The 27,243-nt window shown below is 46.4% G+C and overlaps 4 protein-coding genes across 4 annotated transcripts; 3 read left to right on the forward strand and 1 right to left on the reverse strand.

Annotated features, from left to right (window-relative positions):
- The first annotated feature begins 525 nt into the window (after positions 1–525).
- LOC117846518 (uncharacterized) lies at positions 526–4,507 on the forward strand. The gene is made up of 8 exons (XM_034727721.1): positions 526–878; positions 978–1,043; positions 2,453–2,519; positions 2,602–2,702; positions 2,982–3,026; positions 3,106–3,411; positions 3,508–3,610; positions 4,274–4,507. The coding sequence occupies exons 1-8, from the start codon at positions 714–716 to the stop codon at positions 4,354–4,356; spliced, it is 936 nt and encodes a 311-aa protein (XP_034583612.1). The 5' UTR covers positions 526–713; the 3' UTR covers positions 4,357–4,507.
- Positions 4,508–9,921: 5,414 nt separating this feature from the next.
- On the forward strand, positions 9,922–11,505 carry LOC117845626 (uncharacterized). The gene has a single exon (XM_034726689.2). The coding sequence runs from the start codon at positions 10,283–10,285 to the stop codon at positions 11,138–11,140; it is 858 nt and encodes a 285-aa protein (XP_034582580.1). The 5' UTR covers positions 9,922–10,282; the 3' UTR covers positions 11,141–11,505.
- Positions 11,506–13,090: 1,585 nt separating this feature from the next.
- On the forward strand, positions 13,091–17,059 carry LOC117845478 (uncharacterized). Its single transcript, XM_034726525.2, has 3 exons — positions 13,091–13,496; positions 16,010–16,090; positions 16,463–17,059. Exons 1-3 carry the CDS (start codon positions 13,335–13,337, stop codon positions 16,805–16,807), a joined length of 588 nt encoding a protein of 195 aa, XP_034582416.1. The 5' UTR covers positions 13,091–13,334; the 3' UTR covers positions 16,808–17,059.
- An 8,207-nt stretch (positions 17,060–25,266) lies between these two features.
- Positions 25,267–26,970, reverse strand: LOC117842258 (3-ketoacyl-CoA synthase 17). Its single transcript, XM_034722644.2, has one exon. The coding sequence runs from the start codon at positions 26,847–26,849 to the stop codon at positions 25,443–25,445; it is 1,407 nt and encodes a 468-aa protein (XP_034578535.1). The 5' UTR covers positions 26,850–26,970; the 3' UTR covers positions 25,267–25,442.
- Between the last annotated feature and the right edge of the window lie 273 nt (positions 26,971–27,243).

Raw genomic sequence — 27,243 nt, forward strand, 5'->3', positions numbered from 1 at the left:
TCATATTTTCTATTTCAAATATTCATGTAGCGATGCTTCATGTTGCATCTGATTACGCTCTTACTTTGATGATTTTTGGGAGCAAATTTGAGGGGAAGACATAATTTATTGTTGGGCACTTAATTTCTCAGACTTGAGGCAATTTTTGTTGTAACTTTCTCTTATTATTAGGGGTTGACCTTATGGCCGGTCTTTGCAAATTTTCTGAATGATTGGAACCCCTCCTGATGTTGCCTGCGGGAACAAAACAATGTTGCGGCGGTGATACTTGTTTGGTCGAAAGCGTTCGATGTTAGACCCAGACGTAGGACGCACAGGCGTTAGCAAGTCCATTTTTTAATCTTTGAAATGAACTCGAGTTTATAACATATATTACGGTTTTTTGTCAGAGTTTTCAAAGTTTTTAAACGGTCTGTACCGTACGGAAATGGATTTAAATTGACAAAACGTATGTTGCTTAGATGGGCCAGGCCGTGTAAAATCTCGACGAAACCGAAACTTTTCCGGCCCAATCCAACTGACAGCGCGCAACCGGCCACGCCGTCGTTGTCGGCATCTTCCCGCCGTCTTCTCCTCCGCCGCCATCCTCCCCTGGCCTTCCCGCTCCTCCGCCACCTCTCGTGCACCTACGCTTCCATCCGTCCCGAAGCCGTCACCTCCCCCTGCTCTTGTTAGCCGCCGGGCTCCGCCGCGGCAGGTTCCCAGCTGTTCCAATGGAGGACACGGGGGCCGCCAAGAACACGGCCACCACCGGTCCCACCTTCGCCTCCCCTCTCTTCTCCTTCTCCAACCCCCCCGGCACCTCCTTCGGCTTCGGCTTCGACTCCGGTGCTCCTCCGCCTCCCCCGCCGCCGGCCATCGAGGTTCAGCTTTCCGAGGTACCTTTTCATCTCCACCTATTTTCTGCTTCTGTTTCTGCGTTCTTGTTTTCTTGGTTATAGCATTAAAGGTTCGATCTCTTCTGGGTGATCTTGCAGGAGTCGCCGGTTGCGGCAGATAGATTGGAGCCGGTGGTGGTCGATGACTCCCTGTCGATCTACAAGGTGCGGTTGCAAATGTGCTTGCTCGTTTGCTTGCTTTGTGTTTGTGGAAATGCTTCTGTCACTGTGTAAGTGTGTAATCCAGTGACAACTGTGCTATACTGCAACGGAAGCTATCAAGGGCTAACAAATACATAAATGGAAAATTTCTGTATGTATTTTCCAATTAACTCTACCTAAGATATCGAGATCAAACTTATAATGTATGCAGTAAGTTTGGAGACAAATGACAGACAGCAAATCAAAACAAAAGGAAGACAAATACTACTATTATTAGCAAGTTTATCCCTTTTAGTTCTACAAAATTTACAGTTTATGCATAAAAAATTGTGCTGCCTAACCAAACCGAGACTATATCATAGATAAAATTGTTCAAGTTGAATTGATAAAATTGTTTATGTTGAATTGATGCCCAGACTAGAGGTCAGTTGCATGATTGCACCTCAAGATATGATCGCATTTGATGTGCTGTCATGCTGCAATAGCTTCATTTAGCCCACTAAGTGATAAGTGGAAACAGTGTGTTAGATTGCTGTATTAATCATTTTCTTACCTTATGCTGCTGATTGAACATGCAAGTGTCAGGAGATGGAAACTTCCTTTGCTTAGCTCTTAGCATCAATGTGCCTTTTGGGCACTAAAATGTGTTTATGCCAAAAACTGGCACTTTGGACTTGTCCATTGGTCAACTATGCTTTGAGTTACCTCCATCTTCAATGTGTCTTTCTTTTTAATTTAAAACGGCAGATCCAATTGGATGAAGTGAGAAAGGATGCCATAATAGAGCATTGGATCCTGTAGTATTTGTACTTAGTACTCAATAGAAACTTCGGAAAAAGGACAAAGTGACCCTGTTGCAACATTTAAGACATCAAACACTAACCTCCCCTCCTTCACTCTCCCCTAGACCAAAGAAAAAGGAAAAATATTTGTTTAAGCTCTGGAATAGTTGCCTGACCAACCCCCTAATTGCACTGAAACACATTAGCAGCAACTATGATGTTAAGTTTATTACTGCTGTTCGACAAGATTTTGCCCTTATACCCATATCCCATGGGTTATTCTCAGCCTGTTTTGTGAATCAGGGGACCAAAGGGGAGTCCATTATATGACCACTAGTACTCACTCAAGCTATCATTGATTGAGCATGATAGGGTGGCTAGCAACTGCATCGTGGGTGGGCAACAGCAAGCAACACAGGGTCTAAGATGTGGAATATGATTATGGTTGCTAATCCGATGTTGATATAGATTAGGATGGAATATGATTTTTTAGACACTTAGCTTTATAAAATTTTGAATTTTGTTTCAGTTGATTAAACGAGGCCCATGCCTGTGTACACCACTGGTCATTTGTATCTCCTTGTGATGATCCTAAACTAATAAACCGGTTTTCTTTCTCAATTTTACCAGGGGAGAGTGAGTACATCTGATGTTTTTGGGGTCAAAGACTCTGATTTGGTCCCAGGAAAATATGAAGGTGAAGACTGAATACTGTTTGTTTTTACAACATATTTGTATTTATTTGGATCTGTGAAGTTGAGCATAACCATTGGCACCAGGCGGGTTGAAGCTGTGGGAAGGTTCATTAGACTTGGTGAAGGCCCTCAATTCTGATATCAAAGAAGGTAGATTGCTTCTAGAAGGCAAGCGTGTATTAGAGGTGCGATGCTTGCTCTCAGGTGTCATGTTTATGCATGTGCCCTTATTAATTCAATTCTTTTTCTGCTGAGATTACTGAGCCTAGTTAATTTTTGTATAACCTTCCTCTGTTATGCATGTGTACTCAGCAAATAAACCTGCACTCATAATCTGCAGTAGAATGTCCAAGTGACCACTGACCAAAATTCGTAACAGAAATATTCAAACAAGAAGTTGTAAAGTAGGAAACCAATGTGTTGAGCACGCTACTTACATTAGCTATTTTCTTTTGATTCTTTAGCTTGGATGTGGACATGGCCTCCCTGGCATTTTTGCAGGTCTTAAGGTATTGCTCTTAATCCTTTCCTTTCTGGCATTGAAATAATTCCTCACATATATTGATTTTCAAAACTCAAAACTGTCAGGGTGCTGGTCTGATTCATTTCCAAGATTTCAATGCTGAGGTGCTTAAGTGCCTGACAATACCAAATGTAAAAGTCAATCTTTTCAAGAAGTCACCTGAAGAAACATGTACATCTAGGAGTGTTGGTTTCTTTGCTGGTGATTGGAGTGAAATGGATAAGCTGCTTCTTACCGGGGATGCTAAGCAAGACAAAACAAACAGTGGTGATACAGAAGATAAAACATATAATGGTTATGATATCATCCTGATGGCTGAGACTGTTTACGCATTATCTTCTCTTCCAAATCTCTACAGGCTTATCAAGAAGGTCAACCTTCAAATTTTTCATTTTACTGAATATTCTCTCTTCCAGATTATAGGTTGCTGAATATTGTCTTTCTTACACACTGAAAGCCTTTTGCAGTGCTTGCACTACCCTGGGGGTGTGGTTTACATGGCAGGGAAGAAGCATTACTTTGGAGTAGGTGGTGGCACAAGGCCGTTCTTACGCTTGATTGAAGAAGATGGTAAGTTGTCTGTCCTTCCTGTCTAGAACTGTTAATCAGCATGATTTTATCCACGTACCCCATAGCTTTTTTCCAGTAGGATCAAATGCTTGTTTTGCAAACTTGTGAAAAAAAAAGATTGGGAAATGATGTCTGCCTGTGATCATTTATGTTTTTTTTTCTTTCTTCTACATGTGTCAATCTACAGAATTATACGACATTTTAGATTTTGAAATCATCAAACTCTTTCAACTAGATAGTGCTAATATATATATGAAAACTATTTAGATTGGTAACATGGAAATAGTGCTATTAATCAACTAGATTTATTATGCTAAGTACTTTTATAGTATAAGAGAAGGCACTTCTACTAACATTTTACCACAAACGATGGTCAGATTTCTTATTATCTTGTCTGTCCAAAGCTCATATGTTGTTGAAGGGAGGGAGTAAGTTTTCCCCCCTTTTCTTTTTCTACTCTGAACGAATGGTGTCAACATGTGTTCTAAACGTAAACTAGTTGCAGAATGTAGATTATCCGTGTTTAATATGATATTCAACATTCGATAACAATATATAGTTATTATCTCTTTGTTGATGGGAACATAACTGTAGACTACGAACAGTTTCTCTGGACGCTGTGTGGTATCCAATCACTGTTTTTACTAACTTTTGGTTCTTTAGGCACTATGCAAACTGAGCGGCTCAATGATGTTGCTGATGGATCATCCAATGTTAGGGAGGTTTGGAAATTCTCATTCAAATAGATTAGCTCTGCCTTTGCGATTGTCGGAAAAACTGAAAACATGTACTGGACTCCATATTTGGTAGAGGGAGCCCTGGTTTAGGAGTTCCCTGATTCTGCTAATGTACTTCTGACTATATCAAAAGTTGATATTTTTGTTTGGAGTTTCGATATGGAACAGAATGCACTGCTTCTACTCTTGAAGACTCGAGAAATTGTTTTACCTCCATTCATGTTTTTTTAAACTCAGGCATCCTTCACCATGAATTCTCCATGATCTTCTCACATATTCTTTCATATTTTCCTCCAACCAAAGTATCCCCTTCCTCCTAGAACAAAAGCTTCACTTTCCATTGAGCATCATTGCCAAGATTCCTGCTAGTTCCAATGGCAGACACAACTGATTGAGTAACACCTGACTAGTCAAAAAAAAGGGCGCAAGGACAAAATTCTACCCCGGATGCTTCACCCTTCCAGCTTTCCATCCGAAATGATACGCCGTGCATGCTGGCATGGGGCCAGTGGACTCATGGCTGCCAAGAAGAATGTTTTTTCCCCCAGTAAACACTCGAGATGCCAAGCAAGCACCCCAACAGCACAAGACAGACAGTGAGAGGTGTGTGTGAATGTAGTAGTAGGGACATGGATGTGAAAGGATGTCCATAGCCCCATGTGATGCAAGGAATCAGGCATTAGGGCAAGCTTTGTCCCTATCTCCACGTTTCAGTGCCGCTCATGCTAATTCCTCAACATGGTACAGCTTTGGGGGTGCTCGTTCCATGTGCCTACTGTTCGTGTCCTTGTGGTCTGTGTGTACACCCTCCTTGTAGTGTCTTGTGTCCTATATCTCCTGCCTTGCAGCTTTTGCAGTGAAGCTGCCATGATGGGCTTCTTCCGGGACACCGGCGTCGTCAGTGTCGGTGGCCGCGGCGGCGGCAGGACGGGCGGCTTGTTCCAGTACCAGCGACTGGAATGCCTGGACGAGGAGGTCGCTCCGAGGTCCCGGTGGCGGTGGCTGCCGGCGGCGCTGAATGGTAAGGTGGCTTCCCCCTGCTTGTTCCATGTCAAGAAGGTGAAGTGGGGCAGGATCACCTCGGCCCTGATCCCGAGGAAGGTGGCCGAGCTCTCGGCCAAGATCCGGCACGCCCGCGGCAGCGGGACGACGGAGGCCGAGGTCTGCCCCACGGTGATCTTCATGTCGCCGTGGGGGCTCCCGGTGCTCTCCCGGCCGCTCCTGGCCGGAGGCCACAGGGGCAGGTATCACCATGGAAGGGATGCCTTCTGAATTCTGATCGAGAAGCAGGTACCCATGCCACTGCGAGTATGTGTTCCTGGTGATGATATTGGTATGTATATGTGTGCGTGTATGATATACGTTGTTGGTGAGGTAGTTGATCCGACCCTGTAGGCTGAGTATTAATGTTTTCGTTTTGATTCCGGCAACAATTGTGTCGTTGTGGCTGGCATGGCAGCTGCACCTGAGCCTGGATCTGCCGTTTGATCCTGACCTGTCTCATCAGATCTTGTGCGAAAACTTGCAGCAGAGTCTCGTTCATAGCCTCCTGCTGTGCCTTGTGAATTGTGATGCAAAAGTTTCAGTCCCAGCCTCAAGCACAGGTCTCATTCGATCGATCGCTGCCGGAGGGCAGCTGCACCAAGACTCGGCGCAGAAGTGAGTCACTGACAGTTAGCCCCACAGGGCCTGGAATTTTGGTAATGTCGGCCTCGTGCTTGTCGCCGGTCGCGAGCTACTGGCTTAGCCACACAAACATGTGCACAAAGCCTCGTGCTCGTGGTGTGTGCTTTGTGCCGTCAGTCTTGTGTTGTGCCACACTGCCACTGATCGAGCCACTCGCTGGCTATAAGGCTAGTGGCAGAGCGATCCATTCATGTGCGATGAGCTTGATGAATCCGTTTCCACTCTGCTTTTTGTGGGAGCAGTTTTGCATACGATCCTTGTGAAAAAGAGGTGTTGTCGAGATCCTAGTGCATTTGCATCTGATGTGACTGAGTGAATGCCAAAGTTTGATGACATCATGACACATAGTTCTGTAAGTTTGATGACACATCTCATATATTCTTTGTGAACGATGATCATGTTCGGGTGAGCGCATTTCGCATGGAGGCGTGCGTGCTTTAGGACACGTCTGGTTTTATTGATCCTTTTTGACCGGGGCTGTGCTCTCCAATCAACCGATACTTAGTCCCTTCCTTCGTTCTAAATTATTGTTAGTTTTAATTTTGTTCTAAATAAAATTTATCTAACTTTGATAGTTTGTAGGAAAAAAACATCAGTATTCACAATCACAAATTGGTTTCATTAAATTCATTGTGAAATAAGTCTTGAAATCTTGAAAAAAAAAATTTGCATTGTAGATCTTGCGCTATGATTTTGTATAAACAACGTGATCAAAGGTATAATTAAGAATTTGACTTGAGTAAAATCCAAAATGAACTATCATATCCCAAGTGGCACGCTAATCCTGACACGGTCGTGCAAGCATCACCTACGATGGATGATGCGGCCATGTCGATGCATCATGTACGTTTGTGTGCGTGCGCGGGTTGTCCTTGTATGAAAAAGGAGACCAAAGTACTTTGGAGCAGGGAGAGAATCAATCAAAGGTCAACCTACTAAAGTGAAACCACCTTAGTGCGAGCATGGTTCCTTTAGTCCCTAACTAAAGTTTAGCCTATGGACTAAACTTTAATCCGTACTCTGTTTGAATCCAGGGACTAAGAGCCATTAAAGTAGATGAACAAATACCAAAATACCCCTACTTAATGCACAAAATCTGCATCTCCCACTGCCCTTGCTCCCGCGCTGCTGGCCGGCTATGCACTCCCCAAATTGCTCATACATTTGAAAAATTATCCATACATTTGAAATAATATTCATGCATTAGAAACCATCAAAGCTATGACCTACTAAACAAACCATCGGCTATCTAATCATGAAACTGATTCATGCTTTGATCTTCATCCCCTTGACACGTATTAGCTATATTTCCTTGAAAAGATGATGCTTTGGACAATGGAACATAGTTTTCACCATGATCACACAAATCAAAGTCCTTATCCGCCAAATAACTCTCTCGAATAAAATTATTAAGTACCATGCATGCGATAATTATTTAGCTTTACTTTGGCATCGGATAACTCGGTAGATCTAACAAAATCCTCCACTTCATCTTCAAACTCCAAAAGATCGCTCGATGACATTTTGAAGTGAAGAATAAGCATAATTAAATTGCTCTTTTTTACCTCTTGGCATTGGGCCTTGTTGATACTCCGGGAGATAATACTTTGTACCCTTGTACGGTGCAGGATAACCCGATCGGTTTGGGTACCCTGAGTCGACAAGATAGAACTTGCCTACACATTCAAAAATTTTATGTAAGTCACATGGCAAGTATTGCAACTATGAGACAAAACAGATCATATAACATGTCAATACCTTCAGGTGGATATGGAAAATTATCTCCGTGCTGCTCAATTGCATCTTTGAACACCCTCATATCATGAACTGAGCCAGGCCATCCCGCCACGACAAAAGTAAATCTCATATCGAAATCACATATGACCAACACATTTTGACTGGTATATCCATATCTTCCCGTACGTTGCACTGCCTTGCTAGTGGCACCACAACAGGTACATGTTCCCATCTATTGCTCCAATACAATTGTCAAAGTACGGAGAAAAATGAGGAGATTGCAACCTATGATGCACACTCCTAACTTCAGGGTCTACTGGCCTAATGATATCAGATGCAAGCTTGCTCACACTATGCAATACTTTATCAAACTTCCTACTACATGTCTCGAGTGACCTAGTAAAATGATTTTCAACTTGTCTAATAGACTGAGAGGCACCACATATCCATAAAAACAGCCCTAAAGTCTCCACTGATGACATCCTCCGTGTGGAATTCAATCCATATGACTCAACAAGCAAATTATGAAGCCTATCAAACACACTCCTGCTCATCCTAAATATGTTGTAGTAAGAATTTCTATTTCCTAGTGTCTTCATGATTCATTCATAACCACTTTCTATTGGTACTCTGTACTCCGATTTGTTCGTTTATGTGTCAAAGTGGTACATACTGATCATGGCACTAGCAACAATAGCAATTCTTCTCCTCCTCTTTTGACACCTCAAGACATAATTTGCTAGTGCGTCCTCATCATCAGTCACCTATTTGCACCAGCAAGAAATTACCATCAATAGGATTATTATGATCATAATTACAATCAACAGCAGCAAGTACTTCAACAAGAAATAAAATTACATATTCAAAGGTTCATCACACAATAAAAAGTTTAACAAACATTCAGAGGTTCAACACACAAAAAAGAGTGTAACAAACATTCAGAGGTTCCACATAGATTAAGCTACTACATCAAATCACTTAAAATCATCACTCATTCCTGTCGTTGCACCATCTCTTCAACCACATGAACCTTTCTTCATTTAAATCAAACTGGCAAAAGATATCCTAGTTGTATTCATCTCGAAACAACTTAGTAGCCATGAAGTATTCCTCTGTATCTTTAGTTGCCCCACACTCCACAAACATCTTGCTATTTCTTATTTCATCTCTTGCTTTTCTTGCTTTTCCTAGCTTATCTTGTTGCTTGTAAAGGTTTATTGTTCCTCGTTTCTGACAGTTTGTAACTCTGTAATCAGCCCCTAAAACATCTTCAACATTAAACTTTTGCTTTTTTTGGGTGGACTTGTGGCTGTATCTGTAGTGTTGCTTGCCCTCTTGCGGCTGCTACTACTCATTGGACTATTTAGAAAGCCTCTCCATCTGCATATTCACCTTCCTCATCCCGTATGTTCCTTCAAACTCATGAGGTGCTTGTCCAGGGATGCATGAGGTGGATCCATCTACTGTCACCCCATAGAACATCTCAGCTAGTTGTTCCATGTACGGAGGTACGCCGTACTGGAACTTTTTATACTCCGATTTTTCTGAAATGCACAAATGCACAAATGAACATACACAGTAAAGTCATAATCACAGTCATGAAGATATGATGACACGCTTCAAAGATAAATTGCCTCTGTGTGTTTTTTTTCTAGAAGGCAGCCGGTGCTTGGATTGTTCCATCAGGTGCTCGGCCTAATGCAGTATGTTGTTTAAACAACCAGAAAGTGTAAAGGGTCTTGCATTGAGTCCATCTATTCCTCATTTGTTTGGTTGAATATGTGAGGCCAGTCTTTGTAAAAAATTATTGTCGTATCTCATTGTAACCTCTAGTTGACATTATCCCATCTAGACAATTCCCTACCCTTATTTGTTCAACAACAAGATCACATAATATATTTGTGCTTTCTTCGGTCCAATTAGCCTTGTCAAAATGGTTCTATTATAGAAAACATAATTAGCTAAATCTACCTAATGGACCAAATCAACATATATACTACCTAATGGAGTATCACATCATAGCAAATCAACTCATGATAAAATAGCAAAGCTAGTAGTAATGGAACATCATATCAGAGGAAATTAGAGCGCTAATCGGGGGCGGTGGCGCCAACGTGGGGAGGAGAGGGGACGGTGATGGCAGCGTGGGGAGCAGCGAGGGCGGTGGCGGGGAGGGCAGCGAGTGAGAATGGGTAGAGGCGACGCGTTCGGGAGGGTTCAAGACAGATGGGGAACGGGGCAATAATGAGGGGTAGGGGGTGTCCTTCTAAGCCTTTAGTCCTCTTTAGTCATCCCAAGAGACTAGAGAACTATCTTTATTTAGCCCCTCTGTTTAGAAGTTTAGGGATTAGAAAATACTAAAAGGAGGTCCCGTGGAACCAAACATGACCTTACATGTAACTCTCCCGGGCCGTGCACATAAATGTAGCCTCTCGTCCTCCTCTGGAACATCAGAGCCACCGCAAAAAAGCGTCTCAAGATCCACAGAAAGAGAGTTCAAGAAATCGCAGGCATGGAGAAGGAGGAGGAGGACGTCGACGCCATGGCCGAGGAGAGCGCCAAGCAGGCCGCGGCGTGCAAGAACCGCGCGAGGCTCCAGCTCCACAAGTCGTTCCTGCACCTGTCCAAAGCCCTCAAGAAGCTCCACGCCCGCCACGGTGGCGGCCACCAGGCCAACGCGAGCGGCGAGGGCGAGCCGCCGACGCCATCGTCCTCCGCCGCCGCGTCGTTCCTCTCCGGGTGCATGCACAATCCCCGGACCCACTCCTTCGCCTCCGGCCGCCGCCACCGCCACGCGCACGAGGACGACGACCTCGGGGACGCACTCAACGTCAACTTCAGGTCACTCCGGATCGGTCCGAGTACTGGGGCGGCTGTGGCCGTCGACGGCGGCTCGTCGTCGCCGCGGGATCGTTACAGCAGCAGCGACGGCGCCAGCGAGGAGTGCGACGACATGGCGCCGCCGCTGCCACCAACGCCTGCTGCCGCACCGGCCAATAAGGCGGTGTTCGGCGGCGCCGGCGTCGCGGTGGTGACGTTCTCCGCGGCGCCGTACGAGGACTTCCGGCGGTCCATGCGGGAGATGGTGGACGCCGCCTCGGACCGCAGCAGCGCCGCCGCCGCCACCGCCGGGGCGCCGGCGGTGGACTGGGACTTCATGGAGGAGCTGCTCTTCTGCTACCTCCACCTCAACGACCGCGCGGTGCACAGGGACATCCTCCGCGCGTTCACCGACACGGTCGCCGCACTCCGGCGGAGGCGCAGGACGGCGAAGAGCAGGCGGACGCGCCGGCGGGGCGCTGCAGCTGACAGCAGCGAGGGCGGTGCCGTGGCGCCGTCGTTATACGTGAGAGGCAGAGGCAGCGCATAAACCAGCCGGCGGCACCCGTCGCACCGCGACGGCCGGCCAGGCGGGCGCCGGCGACCTTATTACGACGAGTTAATGGTCGCGTGCCGCGCTTTTATGAGTCCTGTAATGAATTTGATAAAGTAACCTGCATGTTAATTACTCTGTCGCTAGTGTATTTCTTTCTCTCCTTTTCTTTTTGAAATCACTCTGGGTAGTGTACATTACCGGACACGTATAATCACGCCCGGTATGCCGTCAAAAAAAAAAAGGCACGAAGCGACTTCTTGTTGGTCGACGCGCGGCTGCTCCTCGCTTGAGGTCGCAGACGGATGCTCTTCTTCCCCAGGTTTTGTATCTTTGTTACTTCGCCATTGGTGTTGACTTCTACTTAGCCACATTTGACTCCTTTTTTAAAATTAAGATATACCCAATTTTTCTTTTAAAAGAGAGTAGCATGCGCTGTTCACAAAATATTAAGTTGCCGCAAAAAAGGGACATTTATTTTTGTATATACTCTATTTTTACAATTAAGTTGGATGTATGGACGTATGGGACTAGGATGAAAACAATGCTCGGTCAGTCAGAAATTTACTATATGTTCTAAAATAACTACTATGTGAGAAATGCGACATAGAGGTGAAAGTGATTAGAAATACCAAATTTTATGTTTGGGTAGAATAAAAAATGGTTGAAAACGAACTATTTTTTTTTTTTCCGAAAATCAATTTCTACCACCATGAGCCACGGAAAGGTTTTTATGCTTGTTATGATGGTCGTTGGGCCCAAAGTCAAACCAAGTAGTGCCACCTTGGTGGGCCTGCTCGCCGCTTAAATAAACAAAATGGGCCGAAAAGACCCGTCGAACTGTAACAGCCCAGGGCCCGTTAACGACCGAGCTCACCGTCCCACTGGAATCCCGGATGGATTCAGGAGACGTATCAATCGAATTTGAATAGCATTATTTACCATATTTTAATTCGAATTCGAATACAAATATTATCGAATAGTTTGAACTCGGACTCGCATTCGGATACTTGCTTGGATTATAACATAGGATCATAATAAGTATCAATTTTGCTTTATCAATAGTTTTATAATTGATAAAAAATTATGTTACAAGTTGGGAGTAAATTATGAGGTACATAATAGATATCTTATTGAACATAACATATTTATTAATAAATAGTTAAATATATCAAGATAAATATAAAAATAAGTATTTCCGTAAATATATATCATTTAATAATAAAAATAAGTTCATTAATACATTTAAATATGATTTATTCATTTAATGAATAGTATAATATATTTAAAATTAATATGATTAGTCATATTATAATTAATTAAAATTTATCATTATATACCACTAATATTTAGTTAACATAATTTTAACTTTCTAATAGTTTAACTTGTGTAAATAATTATTTATTAGTAATATGAAAATTAGCATCATTTGTAATTAGTATTTAGTAATGTAAGACGTTTTAGATGGTTTCATTTGGTACTTTGTTCTTTGCGGATACGGATGTTGTTGGATATTTCACATTTTTGTCGAATACGAATCTGGAATCGGATAGAGAAAAATATGAGAAATCGAATTCAGATACATCCATTTAACATCCACGTTAAAAACGAATACGATTAGGGATATCATATTAGCGTTTTAAACGGATACGGATTTGGATAATTCGAATTTTCGTATCCATCCCCTACCGGATATCGAGAGAGCGGGCGGCGTGACACTGGCACTGCCAGGCGGGCAGGCTCCGAGGTCCCACCTGGCAGCCCCACGCTGCCACGCCGTCAATCAGTCAAGGCCCACGTGCGGGCCGCCCCCACCCCCTCGCCACGTGCCCGTACACACCCCCTCTCCCACCGCCATGCGGGCCCCGTCGCCAGCAATTAGCGTCTGCATCCGCATCCGCGCCCACCACAGCACGGGGGAGATGATATGAGAGAAGAGGAGAAGCCAACCAACCAAAACCACGGAGACGAGCGAGAGCAGAGGGCGAAAAAGTAAAAGAGAGAAACGCAGGGATAGAGCGAGAGAGACGTAAAGCCGCCGCTTCGTGCGCCTCGACGTCACCTCGCCGCCGGGGGCCGGGGGCCATCTCGCAGCGGGTCTCCTCCTCCTCGTCCCTAGGTAGGGTAGGGGCTCCCTTCCTTCCCTTCTCCTCCGGGCCGGGACTGGGCGGGCGCCGACGGATCGGGACAGATGGCCGGGAAGAAGCGCAAGGCGGAGGCGGCGCGGCTCGAGGAGACGGACCGGGCGCTCTACGGGGCCTTCCGGGGCGCCGCCAACTCGCTCTCGCAGCTCTACACGCTCGCCATGGGCGCGCAGAAGGGCTCCTTCCACGCCGGCGAGCGGCACGCCATGGTACGTTCGGCCCACGCGGCCTGCCATCTCATCTCTCCTCTCCTCTCCCACTCCGCGGCGGATTCGGGTGGCTGGGCTCCGAGTCCCGGCGGCGCTGGCGGAGGAGATTTGTGTCCCGGGGGCCGGTGATTTCGGACCCACACCCTGTTTGGGCCGTTTGGGACTCTGCTGCGGTGGTGGTGGTGGTGGGAATTTGTGCGTTTAGGCTCGACTGGTTCGTGATTTCTGCGCCAGGGCCTCTTTTGTTTGCGGGGGAGATTTGATTCTTAGGTTCGATTCGTTACTGATTTGGATTGTTGCTTGCCATGCCAAATGATATGACACCGCGCTAGGATGGGGATGCGGTTTTGACGTCCCGATGCAACTTCCGACTGAATTTCGTGGATGGATGGGTGTCATGTGCACGATTAATTTCGATCCGTGTCTACTGCCAGCATTTCCTAAGATAAATTCCTGCTTATAGCTAGCTTGTCATGTTGAGTGTTGACTGCTCCGAATACTCTATTCACACGAGAGGTTCCGGCAAAATTGATTGATACAACAACAACTGTTGCATTGGCACTTGAGGCCATTCTGATTGGAATTTTAGCAGCTCTAATTTCCACCCCTTGCCCCATTCTGATTCTTCCGTGTTGCTTTAGCTTTTTTACTCTGGGTGGAAACGGATGTGGGCATCTCTACTTTGTACGTTGCAAATTGCTAGGGTCAGATTAGGAGGCTTGGTTAGGTTCAGAGTGAGGGTGTGCAATCCGAAAGCAGGGGGACGGGAGAGACTTTACTTATGGGGCAGGTTACTTCAGCAGTGGTACCAAGGAGGCAAGGATGCATCCTTTTCAGCTTTACTTTGCTTGTGCACTGCCATATGGGAAGCCTCACCATTCAGGGTAGGTCTGTACTAACCCAAGTCTAGGTAGACGTGTCTTGGCACTGCAACTTGTAGCATCTTTGATTGTGGTTTTGGTAAGAGATTTCAGTACTCAATGTGTATGATAGGTATTGTTTTATGATCAGCTGTGTCTCAGTGTTAGGTAGGAAGTTGACATTAGTACAGTGGAAGATGATTGCTAAGTCTATTTGGACAAAATCTCTTCTGCTTATCTCATTGAATGGATAGACCAGTACACCCTTATCGAATGGGACAACAGCTAATGCATTAGAACAGTCACTATTGGCGTCTATTTTACAGTTCACGTGCGTTTCCTGATGCGGTTCACTGGCTCTACATCTTTTGTTTTGTGCATAACCACTTAAACAGTGTAGTGCTGAACATCTGGTTCTGGACTTTCAGTAGTCCATTGCAATGTCAATGAAGCACAACAAACTGTTGAAATATCATCTCAGGTAGCCTACACTTACTATGGAATAATGTAGGCAGAAACTTGGTACAGTTAGTTCTTGGAATGAATGCTTGATTTTTGCATCCTCACCACAGGTGATCACTGCACCTCTAGTAGCATGTGTTAACCTCTTCACAAAACTGTTTCTAAATGGCATTTGGAAGGTGCAGTGTGCCCTTCTATGAAGAAATTTTCATGCTAAACTGCTTTGTCCTCCCCCCAAATTAATGACCATCTAAAAAACTTGAACCTTGGGGAGAGGTGTCCGCAAGGCATTTCAATTAAGTTCTACGAAGGCAATGGCTACCCAGGACGCAATCACAATCGTTGACCATCTTGTTCTTTATCCTTATCCATCTTCTGCTGGCTGTAATCATCTCCCCATGTGCTTCCACCTTGTCAAATAGACAATGCACATATACTTAAAACTAGTTAATCTTGTCCATGCTCCATTCAGCCAATACATTAGGGTAATTGGGCCTTCTGGCACTGATTTTGACATTCCAATGTGGGGGAACTGGGTTTCTTGCTTTCTTTTGCAGAATATCCTCCTGAACTTTTTCCATGTCCTGGGGTTAATGACAGACTCAATATTGGCCATTATGTACTTGCAACCCCATGCAGCTTTTTCTTTCACTGTGGTGTTTCCAAAGGTGCAAATTATGTCTTTTTCATCTCAATCTTAGATTGAGCTGTGAGCGACCTCTATACAGGAAAAACATGGTGCAGAGCACGAACAAAAATACTGTGATTTATGGATATCGGGTCAATTTTCCTTATCGGGGAACCCTTCTCTCTCTGATTTTTTACTCAACAGTCCTTCTCCCGGTTACACAAAGCTATGTGCAGAGGGGTTGTTGTTCATCCCCTTTTGCTCGTGACATATCACCTCGCTTTGTCCGTTATCCCTTCTGTTTGTTATGTCCATTTATGCGCAACTGCTTTATTTGCATCCCTCGTTGTGACTATTCTTGTGTACAAATATATGCTGCATAAACCCAGAGACTGTATGGTTGTCATGAAACTGCAGCGATTGTAGGCTGACAATGTACCTATCCATAATGCTCTCATTAGTATTGGCACCTCTTGTTTCTTTTCACTGTCTGTTATTGATATGGTAATTCTTTATTCCCCTGATGTTAGTAACTAAAACTCTACTTTATCTGGTTGATGCAGGAAAAGCTTTATGAGTGGATCTTGAGGCAGCACGAAAATGGCTTGAGGCTGACAGTTGCTGATATAGCCTCCCACATCCAGGTAAGTTTGCATTCATCCCCCTTTTGTATTGCTACCCAATCTGAAAAAGGAGCTCGTTAGAGTTAAAGTATGGAGTAAAAACTTGGAGATATCACCATTTCATACATCATGTAAATTACTGAAATATGCGCTAAGTGTTGCTGGCTTCTGACCTTACAATTAATGGATAATGATTTATGATGAATCAGATAAGATGAACTTACTGTCCTTGCATACTTACCTAAGATCCTTTTCCTGTCCACTGGCTATTATTTTCACCTATTTAATCTCCAGCCGAAGCATCCTAGCAAACAGTTACACCATTGTTTTTCGTTTTGCACATTTCTAGGCAAAGAATGACTACAGATGCTTATGAATCGCTTGTATGTGTAGCATGAGATTCAGTACGGAGGAGACAACGCATCAGCCTCTCCAAGGTCACAATATCCTAGCCAAATCACTGCACCTACAGTGCATATCCCCAACACAAGTAACCAGCAACCATCGCCAAGCTCATTCGTGCCAGGAAATCCTGGGTTGGCACAGTCTAAGAACTCCATGGTCTTTTCGAATGCGTTGTCCAGCCCCATCCGGCGGAGCCTGCAGCCATACCACCTAGAACAGGGCGGGGAAGCAGGTTACTTCGCGAATGGCGCAAGCCGCGACGCCAACCCCACGGCATCGAACGACTCGTCCATGGACATGCACTCAGACAGCCCAGCTCATGACTCCTACTGAATGAGCAGCTCGCTCGCACCAGAAAAGCCGGAAGAACAGCACTTCCAGTGGAAGAAGTCGGTGCCACTGTCACAGGTCAAGTAGGTCTATTCAATTTAACACCTTGCCTAGCCTCCTCTTACACTAAGCGTGTGATGTCTTGTGTTGCTGTTACTACTACTGCTTACCACCTGTTGCTTTGCCAGGATACTGTAATTTGCATGTGTTATACTGTACCATTTGATTTATCTGTGCATATTACCGCTGTTGGTATGCGACGAGTGCAGGGGCCAACCTATTGGAAACAATTAACATCTAACAACCTGTGTGATTTGCCATGAGTGATGTTGATTTATCTCTGGCTGCTGCTGTCGTTCATGTAGACACTGAAACTAGCAGTATTTGCTTTTGTTCAGACCGAAACTGCATATACCACCAATTGGATGGCGGTGAATTTTCTTAAAAAAAATAGAATCGTGGTGAATGAAGGCAGCAAAGCATTAAAATCAAATGAAAGTGATGTGCCTTCTCTTCATGTGTCGTGTCTATAATAACCTGCTGTTACAATGTTTTACGAACATGAGACCCAACATTGTATCGACAGCATGTCATGAACACTTCAGAAGACATACTTCTATACTGTGCGCCAACTGAAAATACGTGAAAGATAATAATGTCCTTCGTGCATGTTCTTCATCTATGGCTCCATGGCTGACCCCTTCCAGTTCCAGCTATGGCTCCTCTAATCCCTGCTATGCAAAGCCATTTCTTCAGCAAGGAAAGCATCAAAGTGGAATTACCTTCCACGGCTCGAATTACCTCTTGGTGACTACTGACTATCCCTAGTCAGGATCCTTCGCCTATATTTGTCAATAATAAACTACTGTTACGATGTTTTACGACCTTGACATCCAACAGCATAGATGTTGGCTCTTGCTGTCCAACAAACATGGGTGCAGAGTCTCAAATCATACAAGTTTCACAACCAAACCTAACATGGTCAGCTCATGGGGTCGGGGCTGAGTCGATGGCCAAGTGAAGTCCGTGAGAGAGATCGATTGGGCAGGCGCAGTTTAGGCATTCTTCAAAAATTAACTCCCATAAAGCTCTTTTCTGTTTGTTGTTCACGGTAAAAGTAAAACTGAAAAAAAGGGTAAACCGATGGCAATGGTATTTTGCAACTCAAAGTATATTTGTGATGGTATTTATCAGCTCAGAAACTTTTGAGATGGTATTTCAAGTTCGCGCACATTGTGATGCTGTTCTCACAAAAAAAAAGAAACTTTGTTAAATAGAAGGATGGCTAGTGCTTTGTGCAAATCTGTAAACAGCCTGATTGCATACAAAGGCAAGCTATTAACTTCTACCCACTGAAGTGTTGCAGTTCATAAATGTACCAAATGTGATAATTCAAGCATGTACCTAGGAGATATATCAGGAACCAATCTGTGAGGCGATATTCATATGTTCACAGTTGACCAGTATAAAGTCCTTTCCCTACCAGTGGGCTAATATCATTAGGTACAGCATAGTGGATAGAAAGCATGGGTCCTTAGAACACAAGTGTTTCACAGAGAGTTCCTTCTCTGCAGTAATTTTACCACTGCCTAGTCAAGTCTCAATAAAGTAATGTACAATGTTGGCAAGCTTGTTCGGTTGTGCAAGAAAATCCTTGCTCACGCAAGAGAGCCAAATCAGCTCTCCTTGACGAGTAATATTCGCTTGCTCAATCGTGCGTTCGCATGGGCTGCCTGAACCGTGTCGAATTGAGCTCTAGCATCATCAAATCGAGGTTCCCCACGGCGGAATCAAGCTCCACCATCGAATCAAACCCTGCATCAAACTTCACCATCGCTGCATTGTGCCCCACTATCACCACATCGAGTCGAGTCACGATGCAAGACAAGCGCGTGCAACACCCCTTGGAAACTTGCCTTGCTTTGCCCAGAGAGGCAAGACGAGTGTCGGCAAAGGGATCTAACCGAAGTCCAATGCGTTTGAATTGCTGCCAAAGCCGCTTGGTTCACAACCAATGCAATGGCACACCGAAGGGCCCATGCCAGTGCTCTATCGGTCCATTTTTTTACCAACAAGTTGGCTAACTACCGGCGCAAGAATCGTTCCCACATGTGGGGTTTCCTATGTCTCTCAGAAAGTAGATAAACAACTCATATTAAAGTTTATAAGCACATGCACAACATATTTTTAGCATCCATCAATATTTATTGATATTTTTTTAAAAAAAGTCTGACTTAATTGTTACCAACATTTCTTGACATTTACCAACATTTTATATATATACTAACATTTTTGTTTAACTTTTTTACATTGACCAACATTATTACTTAATAATTTTTTACATGCACCAACTTTTTTTTTTACTCACAACATTTTTTTCTCAACATTTTTTTTACATTCACTAATTTTTTATGTATAAAATGTTGAGATATTTCATCTAAAATATTAAGATAGTTCGTTGAACGATCAATTATTAGGTACTGCTGGTTATAGATGTTTAGTTATCAACCTATCGGAAGATAGATAGGAAATCTGCCCACACTTTGGGTGTCATTGGGCCAGAACCAAACGATCTCTTAGCCCAGACCAAGGTTCTTGGGCCATTAGCCTCTGCGTGGGCCATGCGGGCAGGCCAGGCTGACCGGCCCTTAAAAAAATTGTAAAATGGCAGGCCAGGCTCTTGTAAGATGTACCGGCCAATAAAAAATTGTTTCTCCATAAAAATATGGATCTGGGCTGTGTATGTATTATGTATTGAAACTTTATAATCGGTCCAAAAGAAAACAACTCTTTTATTTTATTATTGTTATATGTTTTTTTTACTACACAGCAGCGGCTAAAATTATATTGAGTTTTGGTAGCAAAAATAGATGGGATGTCTAAGATATATATGTTGCTTAATTGCGGTAGCAAAAGAAACTGATGATATATTCATATGGCATTCGTCCGTAGAAACGTACAGACATATTTTTCTAGTTAACTATATAAATGTAAATTCGACAGATGTATCAAGTTTCTGTTGATATTTGCAGAGTTGATCATCCTCTCGAAAACAAAGGTTTTAAGTTGTTCATAATGGGTACTCCTCGTAACTCACGGATTTGTGTACGAAAGAGAGAATTGTATTGCAAATCCTCGAACTTGTACATTGAACCATCTACCCTCTAACTTGAACTTTGTTTTTGCAAGTCCTTAAACATCCCACCGTATGCACTGGCGCTCCATTCCACCTTTTGCTGACGAAAGTCGCTGACCCGGTGGCCATGACGACTTGCCGGCGAGGAGGACGAAGCTGGTGAGCGGAAGAAATGCAGTGCCAGGGGGAGGTGAACACACTCATGATTAATTGGCACCAAATAACACAAGACGCAGGACACTGGGAGTGCCCTTGCGACATTCAAGCACCTGCTCCTGCTGGACACTGGCACCGTACATGGTGCTCATGCTGCAGGCGGAGGACGAGAGGAACAGCGCCGCTCCGGTGTGAGACTGCTAGGCCGGCAACACGGTCGCTAGAGCCTACAGCGGCGTCGGCTCAAGGAAGGCCGCCACGGCCGCAGAGATGGTGGCCGTGGACGTGGCCGGCGCCCGGCTGGTGTTCCGATCCAGCCACGGCGGCAGCGGCGCCGTCAGCCGGCGGATGGGCGGGTTGGTCCTCTTGACCGAGGACGTACATCCCCGTGTGCCTCTTTTACCGTTTTACGCGTAGCTTGGAAACGCGGGACCACTCCACTACCAAGCACACTGGAATCGAGCTTCTCTTTTGAAATTCTTGCGTCCTGGGCTTCCCACGTCACTGCGTTCACAAGGGGAACTCGAAAACGAAGCTTTTGAAACTTGACGGGAACACGAAACCTTTGCTTGTTGCAGAAAGAAAAAGGACTCCCCTGACTGACTCCCTACTGTCCATGTCTCTGAAGCGACAGCGTGCTGACATGGTGGCACTGTTACTATACGCGTGGGGTTTTGCGCGTCGACTGTTACTGGCTGACTGAGTGACTGCTATACGCGCGCGCCAGTGCAGGGGAAGACTTTACGCGTGTTTGGATAGCACCGCAAGGTTAGAAGATGTTTGATACTAGAAGTATTAAACATAGGCTAATTATAAAACTAATTGCACGGATGAAGTCTAATTCGCGAGACGAATCTATTAAGCCTAATTATTATCAAATCATGAACTAATTAGGCTTAATAGATTCGTCTCGTGAATTAGCTCGGGATTCTGCAATTAGTTTTATAATTAACGTATATTAGTTCTCCTAATTAGTATCCGAATATATGATGTGATACTGTTAAAATTTATCACTGGTATCAAACACCCCCGCAGCGATCGATCGTCGACGAGACCACTACCGGGGGGCGACAGAGCGGTGGCCGTGCACGTTGCCCTGTCGACCTGATCTGCAGCGATCCATCGGGCTGGTTCGTCCTCCTCGCGTGCCAATAACGAGCGAGCGTACGGCCGTCGCCGCGGCGGCAGTGATCGTCGTAAAAACGATTTGCGTTGGCTAGGCCAAAGGCCAACGCAAGCACGTACGGTCTCGATCGCTCGATCTTATCCATCGTCTTCCTTGATGCACGCTCGTCGCTCGATCGATCTGCAAGGTTTGTAGCTGCATGCCAGTGTGCGCGCGCGCGCGTGTCTAGATCGGCGCGGTCCCTGCGCTGGTCCTCACGTACGTACGTCGTCATGGTCCTTACGGCTACTTACTCTCCGTCGTCGAAACGGATTTGAAACGAGCTAGGATGCATCATGTGCAGGGACGCGTCCAGGATTTGAAGAATGGGTACTCAAAATTTAGAGGATCTTCGAATTTTCAAAAAAATCTCCTTAAGGCTTCATTTTTCTAATACGTATATACAGTGTATACTAAAGATGTATAAAAAATGATGGGTATTCAATTTAAATACCCTTGATGTGAATTGGGCCCGCCCCTGATCATCTGCATGAGCGTTTTGATTCTCCTTCGATCGCATGGCGAGATTTAAACATGAGGGTCTCAAGACATTGTTATCCTTGTGCGGCGAGGAATGCAAGGAACCAAAAGAGATGGTACGGAGCGAGTGGCAGCCCAAATGCCCTATCAATGACTCAGCTGGTTCCGCTGGTCAGTGACGAGGAATTAAGTGACATCCGTAATAGTAGCCCCAAGAGATCTCAAAGCACGCAAACTAGCTAGCAACCTGAGCTAATCAGCACTGCCGTTGACTGTTACGGTTGCACCCTAGCTAGTGATCTGACCGAGGGAACGCCATCGCGCGCCATGGGAGACGAGATCGATCGCCGTCGGCACGCAGCACGGCAGCAGGGCCAGCTGCGGGTGGCAGTCCATCGATCGGATCAGAACGGAACGGGCCAGCTGCGGGTGGCAGTTCATCATGGTCAGCAACGCCGCCGTACCGATAGATCGGCATTCATCGCGAAACAATTTGTGTTGGTACTGTCCAGCTGTCCATGCATGGTCCTAGCTCCCGCCGTGATGGTTATTGGCTTACTGCACGCGCGCACCGTCGAGGCCAATCTGATGAAGGCCGGGGGCACAGGGGGGATGCACGCGGAGCGCGGATTTGGTTATTTCAACCTGCCCATACAAGGGAAAGAGTGCTACGGTCAAGTGACAACGAAGAGGAGAGCGAAGTGTACCTGGGCGGATCAAGGCATTATTTGTACTCACTCTATAGATTGTGGAAGGGGGCGTGGGGTTTTAATTAGAAACCGGACCAAAGGTTAGAGTATGATGCACGGCCGACCCACGAACTCTTATAAGTTAAATGTCGGTCTAGACTCTATGTATAAATATAAATAAATAGTTATTATATTAAAGTGTGGTTGTTTCTTTCGACCGTCGTGGTTGTTTTGTTGTTTTGTAAAAAGTATCTTAACTTTTTCGTAATCGTCATGGTTATTTTGTAAAAAGTATCTTAACTTTTTCGTAACAACCCGCAGTCTTTGGAATAGTTCTTAACGATTTTGTAAAAAGATCCTCAAACTTTATCGTAATTGACCTAGCGGCTCGGCTACGTCCAGTGCAGCTTCTGCGCCACCATCCTACTGGTAACAACCACTTCGATATCCTGCATGCTCTGAAAATTCAAACCTCCAGACGCCAGAGCGCGCACGATTTTCACAGACGCGGCGTGCTGTGTGTGCACGCGTGTATACATGCAGGTGAGCGTCCCGTGCGGCGGCGGCCTGCAGCTGAAGACGGTGGCCGTGCGGTGCGGCAACTGCGCCGGCATCCTCTCCGTCACGGTGCCACCGTCGCCTCCGGCGTCCATCGAGCTACCGCTGCAGGTCACCACCGTTTATCTTTCGTAATCTAAGCATGGGTACGCGCATGGCTTGGTTCTTTGGGTTGCAGTTGCGCAGCGGCTGAAGAAGTATTATCGCAACGCTGTGGCTGTCTGATGACACAGGGAACAATTGTGGTAGCAAAGGTTAAGTGGTGATATTTTTTTATTTCCATGTGTAAGTCTCACGTAATAAACAGATAACATTAAACTACCAACAAATATCTTCTACTACCATGCTTGCAAAGAGAGGACTATTAAGGATAACGCACTATAATATATTAGGAACAAATGAATAATAACGTGAGAGTAAGGATCCATAGCAATGTACAGACATTTCTGCTAGTATGAGTAAAATAGAGGGAAATCTTTTTGAAGGGTGGGTTTCATGAGTAAACAAACCCAAATATATTTTCAGTGAATTTTCTTACTTTTAGACTAACGCGTCACAATTATTTTCTTGTTAAACTTTTAGCACAAGTATAACGGCAAACTTTGGCATCACAAGTATAACGGACCACTTTTTTTTGATAAAGGTATAACGGACTACTTTGTTCACAACACTCTACCAACCGTGATCTCTTACGATGAATCTGGAGAAGAGCTAGAGTCCATGGAGTGCACCTTAAATGAATCAAGATGATCATGTTACCAGATGGACGACCACAATAACAACTCGATCATTGGCCGTCCCTGTCCCAGCTATGGCCCTCTCGATCCAGATAGATTCTGTTACGTAGTGGTTGTGACGGATAGATCCGGTAATAACTACATCGGGCTGTAATGTACTAAACCCATTGATGACGATGCATGTGCCACGCACTTTTATTTCAACCAGTAAACGAAAAATGCTCTCTTATGGTTTAACTGTCTTTGTAAGGGTTTCTTGGATGACTTCTCGAGCAACTTCAGATGAAGCCCTCCCAAACGGCCATATGCGAAACCGCTTCGGCAATGAAGTCCAGTTTTCCTGTTCACAACTTTACCGCCGGAGCCGGAGGGAAAAGAAAAAAAAAGCAGCTCCCCGCGGCTCCACCTTGTACCGTACCTTGGTCGGACCAAATACCCCTCGCCAGGTTCCAAGCAGTCGCCTCACCTGGCTGGCACCTTCCGTTCGCGTGCGGGGCAACGGTGCCAGCCTGGCAGGGCGCTCGGGCGGCGTACGAGCTGAGGGAGGAGTCGTAGGGGACGACGGGCTTCCGATGTGCTTAGGTCCCTCGCGTGCGGGCGGCGGCGGTGGAGCAAAAGCAGCACCAGGGCAGCGGCAGCGACGAGGTACCAGGCGAGACCGCGTGAGGCAGAGCAAAACATCGTGGGCTGGACTCTGGAGAAAGGATAAGGACGAGGGGTTCAGGAGGAACGGATAAAGCATCGCGTGGCCAGATAATAGAAGGGGAAGGAAAAAAGAACGGAGGAAGATGAGAAAAAAGAATAGAGAAACGAAAAGAAAAGAGAAATTACTTATTAATCATTACTTGAGTAACCTATTTTATTTCATAAGTATTACTTTCCTATATAACAAGGCACATAACTATTACTTAAAAATAATTCTTTTAATTTTTTAATTTCAAATGATTTCATCAATTCAAGCAAAGGGCATACATGACATTTGACCTCTCACGTACATTCCTAAAATTTACAGAAGAAGTCGTTTTGCCAAACCCTTTTCAAAAAAAACGATTTCAGGTCCACCACAAAAGCCGCTCCACCATAGGAATCACAGTCAGAGCCATTTCAGTCACAGCCCTGCCAAACGAGCCCTTACTGGCCACCTCTAAGCCACAATCGAAACTGTTTCAGCCACAGCCCTGCCAAACGAGCTCTTACTAGCCACCTCTGCGTCCTCAGGTACTCAGATGAAGCCTGCAAATACACAGGATTTACTATTCGTGTACACCACCTCTACGCCCTCATTACTCAGAGTGAAGGCTGCAAATACACAGGATTTACTATTCGTGTTGCAAATACATAGGATTTACTATTCGTGTACACCACCTCTGCGCCCTCGTTACTCAGAGTGAAGCCTGCAAATACACAGGATTTACTATTCGTGTGCACCAGCAAATCCCATAAGCTCATCTCCTCTTAAACCCCAAACTCCTCCACATTATTCAGTTCTTAACTTTGCTTATACAGGTGACACATTTTCACAAGTAAGCTGAGAGTAGAAATTAAGACGGAATTTCGTTCCTCCTCTGTATATTTCACGTTCCATTTCCAAACAGAGCCACATGCATTTTTCTCATGATATAGCAAGTGATACACAGATATGTCGTCCGCCCCAAACAATGCATCGACCTAGCACATATAGGTATCTTCCTTATCTCTCTCTGCGGCCGCCGCTAAGCTAAGCGGCATGCTTGTGCGTCCTGGACGGCGGCGGGAGCGGCATGGGGTATCGGTGGACGCACCCATTCCACGGGTTGTCGGCGTCGGGTCCGCAGTCCCTGAGCGCGCGCCACACGTTGCTGCACGCCTTGAACCCCGTCCCGAACGCCAGCATCCACAGCCGGTCGCCGGCGCGCACCCGCCGCTTGGCCTCGAAGTAGGCCAGCTCGTAGAACACCAGGCTGCTCGACGTGTTCCCGAACCGGTGCAGCGTCGCCCGCGCCGGCTCCACCACCTCCGGACCGAACCCCATCAGCCTCGCCACCGAGTCGATCACCGCCTTCCCGCCCGAGTGGATGCACATGTGCTCGAACGCCCGCTGGAAGTCGGGCACCGCCGCCGCCGCCGCCTTCGAGTTCCCGGCGGCGTGCGCCCGCGCCACGCGCCACCCATACCGGAGCATCTCGGCGACGGGGAGCACGCGGGGGCCCAGCGCCGTGATGTGCCGCCGGAGCGCGGCGCCGGCGACGCGGACCAGGTCCTTGGTCAGCGCCACGCCGAGGTTTCCCTTCTCGTCCTCCATCTGCGTCGCCGCGTGGAACGCCGCGTCGTCGGCGCCGTGGTGCGTCCGGAGGGTGCGCACCAGCTCGTACTTGGCGTCGGCGCGGCGGGAGGGGACGTCGGTCACCAGCGCCGCCGCGGTGCCGACGCGGAAGATGCAGTTGGTCACCAGCATGTGCTTGTTCTCGCCGAAGTACCAGTTGAGGCTGGTGTTCTCCGTCACCACCACCAGCGCGTACCCGGGCCGGCGCTGGCAACGGAGCGACCGCGCCGCCGTGTCGATGCCCACCGTGCCGGCGCTGCACCCCATCCCGGCCACGCTGTAGGCCTTCACGTCGGGCCGCATCTTGAACCGGTGCGCGATCATGGACGCCAGCGACGGCATCGGGGAGAACATGGAGCAGGCCACGACGAGGACGCTGATGTCGGCGGGGGTCACGTCGGCTTTCGCCAGGAGCTGCCCGACCACGGCGAACAGGCCCTCCTCGGCCTCCTGCACCGCAAACGCCAGCGTCTTCTCGAACTTGCCCGAGAAGATGAAGGGCGGCGCGAAGGTCTCCTGCCCGAGGCCGGACTTGCTGTAGATGAGGCGCATGAAGTCGGCGATGTCGTCGGAGTAGCGCCGGCACTTGAGGCCGAAGTACTCGCACACCTCCAGGTTCACCTGCCGGTCCACGTCGGGGAGGTGGCAGCTGTAGTTGAGCAGGTACACCGGCCGCTGCCGACGCAGGACGCGCCGGAGGACGGTGGCCAGGAAGGCGAGACCCGATACGACGAGAGCAACGAGCAGCGGGAGAGGGAGGGTGCAGAGCGACGCCATGGCCGCTGCCGCCGCGGCGGCCGTGCTCGACGTCGACGACGACATGACCACCGAGCTAGCTCGCTAGCTCTGAGCTACTGTAGAGCTAGAGTGCACTGTGGACTGTTAAGTGGACTGTGGAGTGTTAAGTGCACTCCTGGCGGTAAGGATAGCGTGTAGCTAGGATGGGCCGTATTTATAGGCATGAACGGAGACGACGGGGATGGCGACATGGCGTAGGGAGTGTTGAGCATGCGTGCCATTGCCAAGTGTCCAAGCTTTGGGCACTCCCATGTGCTCGGAAATGAATGCGTCAATCGCGTCCGGATCTATCCTTTTTCAAGCGTACTACGCAATCTAGGTTATTGAAAAGGGTTTAGGGTTGTAGGTGTTAGATTTATCCTTTTTCAAGCGTACTACGCAATCTAGTACTTCAAACAGGAAGCTGCCCACATGATCA

This window comes from Setaria viridis, chromosome 2, assembly GCF_005286985.2.
Source record: "Setaria viridis chromosome 2, Setaria_viridis_v4.0, whole genome shotgun sequence".
Classification (NCBI taxonomy): Eukaryota; Viridiplantae; Streptophyta; class Magnoliopsida; order Poales; family Poaceae; genus Setaria; species Setaria viridis.